We start from the raw sequence: 10,241 nt of genomic DNA, 5'->3' as shown, positions 1-10,241 counted from the left end.
TATGTGTATATGGTCACATTTTACATCTTTTTAGGTTGTGGGTCCTCTTATCTAATTTTTTAGATAGAGTTGATTTTTACTACTTTTGTCTTTTAACCTTCATACTAGCTTCATAAATGATTGCTACCTTTACTATTTATTTGATTTTTTTCATGAAATTTTTTCCTTTCATAATTTTCTTATAATTATGGCCTTTTCTTTTCCATTTAAGAAGTGCTTTAACATTTCTTGTAAGTCCAGTTCAGTGGTGATGAACTCCTTTATTTTTTTCCTCCCTCCCTGCCTTCCTTGGTATGGGCAACTCTTTACCTCTCCTCCAATTCTGAGGAGAATTGCCAGGTATTCTTGGTTGTAGGGTTTTTTTTTTTTTTTTTTCTTTCAGCACTTTGAATTTATCATGCTGCTGCCTTCTGGCTGCAAACTTTCTGCTGAAAAATCAGCCGATAGCTTTGTGGGGTTTTACTTTGTATATAACTAGCTCCTTCTCTCATGCTGCTTTTGTTTATTTCTTTTTACCAGTTTTAAAATCCTTATTCACAAATCAGCATAGTATGGTGAGTTTGAATACCATATGTATGATAAAACATTAAGAAAAGCTTCCTATTTACAATGAAGGTATTCTTTTATATAACTGAATCATCTGATATGCTACCTCCTGCAATCACTTAATGGACCCAACTGAACCCTTTGAATGAGCCAACTTTATGATTTTCCTAGGAAGTTTTGAGTTGAGGATAGTTTCTTGCTGCTGCTTTCCATGATCCAAGGCTTAGGACGAAATTCATGGAAACAAGCAATTAGAACCTGATCTCTCCAGGATCGAGAGACAGTAATGAATAAAAGGACATCTTGTCACTTTTTAAAGGCTCCCAATTGCTATGCTTTGCAGGATATGGAGGAGAGAGGTACACAGTCGAGGAGGAAAGAATCGGTCCCCAGAAGTACACTGAACATTTCTAAATTGTCAATATCAAGAATTCATTTCTAAAACACACGTTTATAAACAGAAGCCATCCAACTAGCTGTTAACTGAAACGCATATGCAATATAGTCAAGAAAATACTGTGCTTACAAAACCACATCTTATTTATCTCTGATTTTAAAATCATCCTTTCCCTTATGGGTGTGCAAGGGAGCAGTGGAGAAAGTGTGTATCATCTGAAGGACCAGTTGGTGCCACGGATTTCACCACTTCCAGAAGCCGCGGGCTGGAGAACTTTATTAGGCACCGGAGGGGTTCTTTTCTCTCAGCCAAGATGTCTCCAATTCTTTTTTATTTTAAAAAATTTTTAAAGTTTATTTGTTTTGAAAGAGAGAGAGAGATAACATGAGCAGGGGAGGGGCAGAGATGGAGAGAGAGAATCCCCAGCAAGCTCTGTGCTCCTCACTGACCCCAACACAGAGCCTCATCTCGAGCCTGTGAGATCGTGACCTGAGCCGAAATCGGGAGTCGGCGTCTTAACCGACTGAGCCACCCGGGAGCTGCCAGATGTCTCCGTTTACGTCACTTTGGACTTTGTTTCAAGCTTACATTGTGCAAATTCTTGTCTTAGTCGAGGATAGTCTCCCAAAGTGTCTCTTTTTCTAGTCTGTTGTCATGAATGATCCTTGAATCCATGTGTATCTCCGGCTCAAGGATTCTTGCTTGTAGGGGTGTAGTTGACTTGTGAGTTTCAAAGGTCTGATTACACTCTTTGAAAACAGTAGTAGCCTTCAGAGAACCCGGATACCGGCCTCTGAGGTCCATTTTCAGAGCCGTATGGTGATCGCCAGCACCTGTCCGTGCCTGGCCCGGAAGGGTTATATTGTTCTTCAGCTGGAAGGAGGAGGGGAAGGCGCAGGGGGTCTGGGAATAGTTTACCACACAGGCAGGTATGAACTTTTCCTGGTTCCCCAGGCATTTCGGACCCATACCGCATTCTCCACAGCCTCTCTGAAGCGGACCGTCACATTTTCTAACGCTGTCTGAAGAATCGTCCCGTGTTGGTTCCGAACCAAAAAGGTCAGTGCCTTCACCCGGTCCTTTCCTCATCCGAAAAACATCTCAAACTTTCTGGTGCTCACAGGAGAGTATAAGCGGCGTCCAGCAGGGCCGCTAACAGGGTCTCACGGAGCAGAAGCAAGGCCCGAACAAGAGATTCCTTTCTCTGCTGGAAGTCTACGGTCTGTTGAGTTTCAGACAAAAAGATTCCCAGGTTGGAAGGGTGGCGTCATTTCGGTCACTGGGATCATCGAGACGGTCCTCACGATAAACTCGGCAACGGTTCCATCCGTCTCTGGCGTGGCTGTCCTCGCCGGCAGTTATCTCTCGTCTTGCTGCTTTTCAAATTCTCTTCCTCTGTAATCTTTGGCATTTTAACGATCGTGTGTCGTAGTGTGGACTTCCTTGGGTTCATCTTGTTTGAAACTCTCTGTTTCTTGAACCCACGCGTCTGTTTGCTTCCCTTGGTTAGGGAAGTTTCCAGCTGGTGTGTCTTCAGATGATGTTTCTGCCCCTTTCCCTCTCTCTCCTCCTTCTGGGTTTCCTATAATGCGAATGTTTGCTTGCTTTACATTGTCCAAGAGATCCCTTAACCTGTCGTCATTTACATTTTTTTCTTTTTGTTCAGCTTTGCTGTTCTTTTTGCTGTTCCAGGGCCCCGTCTTCCAGATCGTTGGTCTGTTCTGCATTTTCTAATCTGTTCATTCCCTCTAATGTATTTTTCACTTCAGTTACCAACTTCTTCACTCCCGACTGGTGTTTCTTATATTTTCTGTCACTTCGTTGAAGTTCTCACTGGGCACGTCCACTCTTCTCTCCATCCCGACGAGCATTTTTGTGAACATTACTTTGAATTCTTTGGGAGATTGTTTCTATCTGCATTTCATTCATTTCTTTTTTTCTGAGGTTTTGTCTTATTCTTTGGAGCATGTTTTTCTGTCCATTTTGCTTTTCTTTCTGTGTTCGTTTCTATGCGTTAGGTGGAACAGCTACTTTTCCTCAATTTTGAAAAAATTTTTTTAGAGAGAGAGCGTGCGCACAAGCAGGGGAGGGGCAGAGAGAGGGAGAGAGACAATCCCAAGCGGGCTCCGCGCTCTCAGTGCACGGCCGGACGCGTGGGGCTCGAACTCACGCGTCATGAGAGCGTGACCTGAGCCGAAATCAGGAGTCTGACCCTTCACTGACCGAGCCACCCGGGCGCCCCTGCTTCTCCTAACCCTGGAGGAATGGTCTTGCGTACGGTGGTCCCCTGGGTGGACTGTGCCCGGTGACCTTGGCTGGCTGGCGGGAGCCGTCGCTGTCGTAGGCTGGGGGTCCTGGAGCACTCCGTTCTGGGGCTAGCCCGGCGATGCGGCTCGAGCTGAGGCGGGCATCGGCCGGGGCTCCCGGGGGGGGGGGCGGGGGCGGGGTGGGGGGTGGGTTCCGCAGACGGGACTCCGGGTGAGTCCTCTGTGGTCCACGTGGCCCGGGACTGGAGCGTCGCAGTGCGCTCTGCACCCGCGTCGCTTTGGTGAGCCGCTGGGAGCTGTAGTGAGTGCTGCGCAGGGCTGTTCCGCGTGCGCCTCGGGTGGCCTCTTGCTGGGACAGCTGGGGCCGGTGGGGGCCAGGAGGAGCCGGCGACTCCCTGGGGTGACGGGTCAGCGAGGGCACCCAGCCCCTGCTCCCGTCGGCACTAACACGGGGGACAGCCTCTCTGCCCCGGCCGCCACTGCGTGGGGTTCCGGGCCTGCTTCCTTTGTATTTTCATTGCGCTTTTCAACTGTGGCTTTTTTTTTTTTCTGGGCTTCACCGCAGACGAATCTGCTCATGGTCCCTCGGTAGTGTCCCCACTGCAGCTCCTGGTGTCGGGCTGGGGTTCGCTTCGCTACCGTGTCTCTCTCTCTCTCTCTTGCTGTTCTCTGTCTTTGGTGAAGCTGCTCAGTCGGCCGTCAGTTCGGCTCCAGGAGGAATTGCTCTATAAATAGCTGTAGATGTGAGGCGTCAGCGCCGGAGGTGCGTTCAGGTTCTTCCTGCCTCGCTGTGTTGGACTGGAGATCTTAAAGAGCTATTTTTAGCCTCCCGGAACGTTCTAGGGAGAGGAATATTCAAGCAGTTCTTCAAATGTATCCTAGACGATAAAACAAATGGAAGAGTGAAGTTTGCGCGCAGGTTGTATCGCTGGCTTACGGCACGATTTCTAAATGGAAAGCTGCTGTTAATTACGGAGTTTTCTTTTTTCTTTTTTAAAAGATTTTTTTAATGTTTATTTTTGAGAGAGAGAGAGAGAGAGAGAGAGAGTGAGCAGGGGAGGGACAGAGAGAGGGAGACACAGAATCCGAAGTGGGCTCCAGGCTCCGAGCTGTCAGCACAGAGCCCGACACGGGGCTCAAACTCACGAACTGTGAGATCGTGACCTGAGCCGAAGTCAGACGCTCAACCTTCCGAGCCATCCAGGGGCCCCTATGGAGTTTTTTTAAAGACCCAGAAAAGCCAATGACCTATTAAATGAGCTCACAGAGTCAACATCAAGGCACAACATTTGGGAAAATGATCTTTGTTGACATTTCAACGTTTTTCAATAGAGAAGACTAGTAATTAGGGCAAAGTACAGTCTTTGGAATAAGATCCAAATAATGGTAATGACTAGAACTTCCTTATAATTTCAGGTGAAAGCCAGTTTTAATTCCACCTCTTTCAGAAGAGGAATGACCGTTACCGTAGTCTGGTTGGTCATAAGCAGATAACAGAAAATTGCCTGCTACTCTCCTTTTGAACAGGATATACGCTGCTTTGGATAATTTTTTCTTTAAGTTTATTTATTCCGAGAAAGAGCACGAGCGGGGGAAGAGCAGAGACAGAATCCCAAGCAGGTTCCATGCAAACAGCATGGAACCCGATGCGGGGCTCGAGCCCACAAACCACAAGATCACGACCCAAGCTGATCGAGGGTCAGACACTTAACTGAGCCACCCAGGCACCCCCGTGTTTCTGATTTGGAATAAAATGAAGGGACTCATTAATCAGAGTCCAACAAGCAGGCAAGGGACAGCATGGCTTTCTATTCTAACCCACAGCCTAGAAAATGGAAGGTGGCCTCGGGGACCCCTTTGCCCATTTCCTCCTGTCAAATGTTCAACCTTAGTCTTCTACAAGGGAGGGGACAATATGCAGGGTCTTTGGTCCATCTTCCCTCTGGCTCAGACACTCAGGACCCCACGTGGTTGGCCCGGCCATCACCACCCCCAAGCCCCACTGCATCTGAGGTCCTGTGAGCGTGTCCTGCGTCTGGACTGTTGAGTGAATGGGGGGTTGCGGTGACCGGGGACTTGCTTCCTGTTACTGGTCCAGAGCTCTGCCTGCCTCGCGTCGTTCGTGCTGTCACTCACTGATCAGGACAGCAGGTGTGCCCAAGTCAGCCTGAATTCGGTTGCAGTTGTGTTTTGGCACGGGATGGGGACAGCCTTTTACTGTCCTCTTTCACATATGCGGCGGTAAGAACCAGTTCACGAGAGACGGGTGACGAAAGTGACACTGAAAAGCTTGCACAGGTTAATCTGCAGGAAATTTCTGTGGGAGGATGAACTAAAAGCAAAATGAGATTTAGTGGCAAGAAATGAGAAAAGCCGATTTTCTCTACTGTTCCCTCATCTCTGCCACCTGTGACCCCTCCAACAGACGTTTCTCTGAGAGCTTTTAATTTCAAAAGGTACTTCTGCTGTGCTCCCAGTTCTTACCGGTGACCGTCGTTGGTTCATTCACAACCGCGACAATACTTCCGCTTGTATAAGGCTTTCCTCTCCACAAATTACTTTAAATACATTATCTGGTTCGATCCCTGGGAGGCGATCCCACACTGAACGAAATTCTCTTTGTAGCGGGTGAGAACTCACGGTGCCGTCTGACCAGTGCTCACGTGGGAGTCCTCACAAACGAGAATGTTCCGTCGTTCCGTGCTGGGCCGTGCCAGCAGGGAGCGGAGTCTCGGATGTGGGCCTTGAAGACCTAACACACATCATGGATTTGTGTTTCTCTCATCCTGGGGAATGGGGAGCTCAGTGGATGTTGGAGCCTGACTTCCTCTCTCCCAGATTCATGCTGAGATTCTGGTTACACCTTTTGATTCGTCTGCGTCTCCTTTTCCCACCTTGCAAGGCCGACCTGCCCTGGTGCCATAGTAAGGTTTAATGCAGCTTCTCTGCCTATTGGGTGCTTGGGATTGCTTTCTGGAAGCTCCTAAGAAAATGATAAGTAACTTTGTTTCTTCTGGAAGAGTGGAGGAAGGATAAAGAACCGAGAACCGAGTAAGCCCATTTCTACCCAGAGTCTGATCTCACCAGCAGGTGGCGCTGTGACAAAAGCAATCAAGAGAAACCAGGTCAGATCAGGTGGGTGTCCGGGCTCCAGAGACAGGCCCCGGCGCCCCCTCTTCTGTAGCGAATAATAAGGCGCTCATGTGAAATCCCAGAGCTTTCCAAGTGTGCTCGGATCCCCCTGGGGCGGGGCAAAGCCTGAAGAAGGCAAGGCGTTGGTAGAAGGGTCTGGATTGGTAGATCCTGAGCCGGTTTTGCTTCCTGTCTAGAACGGAGAGCTCTGCCTGGGCTTGGGCAGTCTAGTCCCTTGATGCCTGGGTCCCTTATTGGGCTAAGATGGGCACATCCTTCTACTGCCTTGGTGGTTTTCAAAGAGCACGTGTACATGCAGCCAGACGCGGAATGAAGCATGGACATCACCAAGACCAGGCTGATCCACTGATCTGGACCCCAGTGAAAGAACAGACTGCCCCTCACCGAGTCTACAGGTTGAGAAATACTATTTGCCCTGTCCTGTCACGGAACCAGCCAGGTCCCACACAAGGGCAGACCTGAAAAGGAAGACAGGTGTGGCTGGGAAGCTGGTCCCCGTGAGACAGAATGACCACCAGCACCTTCCACACACGGTGCACAAGACGCAGGGTGGGGGTGAAGGGAGGCGCTATAGTCTCTAAATGGGGCCAGTAAGTCAGCTGGCAATACCGGGTTTCTTAGTGGATCCCACGGTGCCAACGTTGTTTCTGCTAGCGAAGGAGAGTGAGGCAACCACTTCCTGACTTTCCCCGTTCACGCGAAGGTCTATTAACCTGTTCCTGTGGGTCAAGGGGCCCCTGGGAGAATTGGAAAGGAACTCGGCTTTGTGGGAGGAGTTTTCCAGGGATCTCTGTATAGCCTCTGTCCACCCCCCTCTCTTAACGTCCACCCCAGGTGATAACAACAGGAAGCAGAAAGGCTTGAAGATCAGCTCTTTGTATCATTAACCACAGGGCAGACTCCAGTAGCTCATTCAATGCAGGTTAACCTGTTGGGTGTTTTCCCTTCAAAAACAAACAGCACCAGCCAAAAGTATCTGATAGCCCTGAAGTCACATCCATTCGTTCCAAACCCAAGCCGGCCGTCATCTTCTAGACCCACCTGGCTCCTGGGACAAAAGCAGATGGGTCCAATACTTGTAAATTTCATATTTATTATAACAAAAATTATGACATGTTCATTTGTGCATTCTGCTTTAATAGAACTCTCGGTATGTAAATGATCTAGTTGAAGGCTCTACAGTCATGCTGATTGTGGCAGCAGTAAGGGACACACCAAGTGTCTGCGGAGGGCAAGGGGGTGGGGACGGGAGGGGAAGAAAAACGGCTCAGAGGCCCCTGTGTGCAGGTTAGTTTCCAGTGGCCTGAGATCCACCCGGTTGGAACAGAAGCCCCTTGGCTGCTCTCAGCCTCCACACCGAAGGAGCCGGAGGCAGGTTAGGAGGGGGGCGAGGAAGAGAAAAGTCAGTCGTTCAGGCTTGTCCTTTCGCCAAAACTACAAAACGTCTGAAGCGTCACTATACAGCACTGAGCTATTTACAATAGAAATTTCTCAATCAACTGTTCTCTCAGAGAAAATTAGTGAATCCCAGTGACTTAAGTCACCTGACAGAGTAAAGCAACTCCTAGGAGTTAGTCTCCATATTCTACAAATGTCTATCATTTTCAAGACAAAAAAAACACAAAAAAACAAAAACCTTTTCCCCCAAAGAAATACAGAATTACAATATTATTAAATCATTTAGCACTGGCAACGCACCCTGCCCTCCAAACAAAACAAGAAAAAGCCATTTTAAAAAATATTACATTATCATTAACCGTCTCTCTGTAATATATTAAACCTTTTGTTCTTTGTCTTTACACATCTGATACGTTAGGGGAAGAAGTTAAACGTAAAGCATCGCTAGAAGAAAAGTGGTGATTATTTAAACAAAATGACCAACAGAGGGAGAGCCCAGGACTAGGTGCCGAGACAGGGTGGGAAAGCGGGAGAGGGCGTGGAGTGAACCCCTGGTTTAACGTGAGCCTGGGAGACTCTTGCAACTCAGTCTTTCTGGGTTAGTTTATTTGTTCAAGAGCGCCCGGGGGGGGGGGGGGGGGTCATAGCGGCGTGTCACAGCAGTCTGGCAGCTGGTCCCCCGGGCCCGGCGGCTGCAGGGGTGGCGGCGGCGGCGGCTGCTGCTGCTGCTTCATCATCTCCTTGACCTCCTCCTCCAGCTCCGGGGGGATGATGAACTGATCCTCGGGGTCCGGCTGGGCCGGCGCCGCGAAGTAGCCCCCGGGCTTGCGGAGAGGCGCGTCCGCGGCCACCTCGATCACGTTGTGGCTCCTCTCCTGGGGCGCCACGGAGCCGTTGGCCCGGCGGCGCCCCACGGTCCCGGCGGCGGCGGCGGCGGCGGCGGGGTCCGCCCTCCTGGGCGGCCCCGGCTCCTCCTCGTTGGCGCTGATGACGATGCCCTCGTCGCTGGCCTCGGCCGGCCCCTGCGGCGGGCGCCGCCTCTCCTTCTCCCGCGCCCGGCCGCAGTGGATGTCCACCTCCACCTCCACGCGGCTGCCGTTGGTGAACACGCCCTCGATGGGCTCCTCGTCGTCGCTGTCCAGGCCGTTGTCGGAGAAGGCGCTGGAGAAGGTGGCGCTGGACAGCTGGCGCTGGAACGCGTGGGCCAGGCCCACCGGGTGCAGCGCGCAGCGCGGCTCGCTGGCGTAGGCGGGGCTGCTCTCGGCCGGGGCGCCGGGCGGCGGCTCGTCCGAGGCCGTGGAGCCCACCTCGCTGCTCATCTCGGAGGTGGACAGCTCGCTGCTCATCTCGGAGGCCATGCCGCTGCTGGACGACGGCACGCCCAGCGCGTCGGCCGGCCGGTCCCTGGCGGCCACGCTCGCGGCCGGCGGGAAGATGCCGGGGCTGGGCGGGGGCCCGGCCCCGCCGGCGCCCAGCTCGCAGCAGCAGAAGCCGTCCTCGGCGACGCTCAGCTGCACCACCACGGCGCTGAGGCTGTCGCGGCAGCCGTAGCTCTGCGCCAGGGTGCACAGCTTCTTGGCGGCCGCCAGGGCGTCGGGCACGTTGCGCACGGCCGCCACCGCCTCCTCGGCGGACAGGCTGTCCCACAGGCCCTTACTGCCCAGGATGAAGAACTCGTCCTGGGGGGTCAGGGGCACGGACTGCACGTGCGGGCGCGGCACCACGCTGGGGTGCAGGAAGGTGTACCCCAGGATGCGCGTGGACTCCGTCACTCCGTTCACCTTGCCGTCCTGGGGGGGGGGGGGGGGCGAATCGACGTTAAGGAGACGGGGAGTATCCGCCGGCCCTACTCAAGGCCTGTGTGGGATGCGTCTCTTCCTCCGGAACGGCAAGCTTTCCCCACTGTCTACCGGGTTCTGGGGGTTTCATCAATGACGGGGGAATGCACACGTCCCGTGGGCAGGCTGGCTTCTGCAGCCCCGCACCGTTTTCCACACATGCAGTGTGCGCTCACCATCCTGGGGTGAGGGGGGGGGGGAGCAGGATTCCCAGGGTGTCCCAAGAGGGGCACTGTCACCACCGAGGCCCAATCATTCTGCGTTATGGGGCCGTCCCGGGCACTGGAGGCCGCGGGGCCCCCTGCCGGTACCTACTGCCTGCCAAAGGCATGAAAAGAACCCTCTTCGGAGGCGACTAAATGTCCGGGGTGGGGGAGGTGCGGAGGAGCCCCTGGTTAGAAACCACTCAGAGGGAACAGGAGGTGTGAACCGAAATCACAATTAGCTACTTTTACGTTGGCACTCACATTGGCCTTGGAAGACACACAGGTGCATTACTATTCCTCCTTTACTGATGAGAGGCTCAGAGGCTCAGAAGGCCCAGCCCACGAGCGGCAGAGCCGAGGACCGACTTCAGGGGCAGCGCCCTCACGCTCCCCTGCACAGGGGCACTTGCAGGAATCAGCAGAGGGAGGCAAGGGC

The 10,241-nt window shown here is 52.4% G+C and overlaps 1 protein-coding gene and 1 pseudogene across 1 annotated transcript in view; both read right to left on the bottom strand.

Annotated features, from left to right (window-relative positions):
- Positions 1 to 255: 255 nt before the first annotated feature.
- Positions 256 to 2,301, bottom strand: LOC122232401 (annotated as a pseudogene).
- Positions 2,302 to 7,439: 5,138 nt separating this feature from the next.
- The window catches only part of PHLPP1 (PH domain and leucine rich repeat protein phosphatase 1), a 212,512-nt gene continuing 209,710 nt past the window's right edge, over positions 7,440 to 10,241 (bottom strand). Inside the window, exon 17 of the mRNA XM_042961325.1 lies at positions 7,440 to 9,551. Within this exon, the coding sequence (XP_042817259.1) occupies positions 8,403 to 9,551 (1,149 nt within the window). The 3' untranslated portion in view covers positions 7,440 to 8,402. The remainder of the gene's footprint in view (positions 9,552 to 10,241) is intronic.

Source organism: Panthera tigris, chromosome D3, assembly GCF_018350195.1.
Source record: "Panthera tigris isolate Pti1 chromosome D3, P.tigris_Pti1_mat1.1, whole genome shotgun sequence".
In the NCBI taxonomy this organism is placed as follows: Eukaryota; Metazoa; Chordata; class Mammalia; order Carnivora; family Felidae; genus Panthera; species Panthera tigris.
Note: the sequence above shows the minus strand (reverse complement) of the source record. Positions and strands in the feature narration are given on the sequence as shown.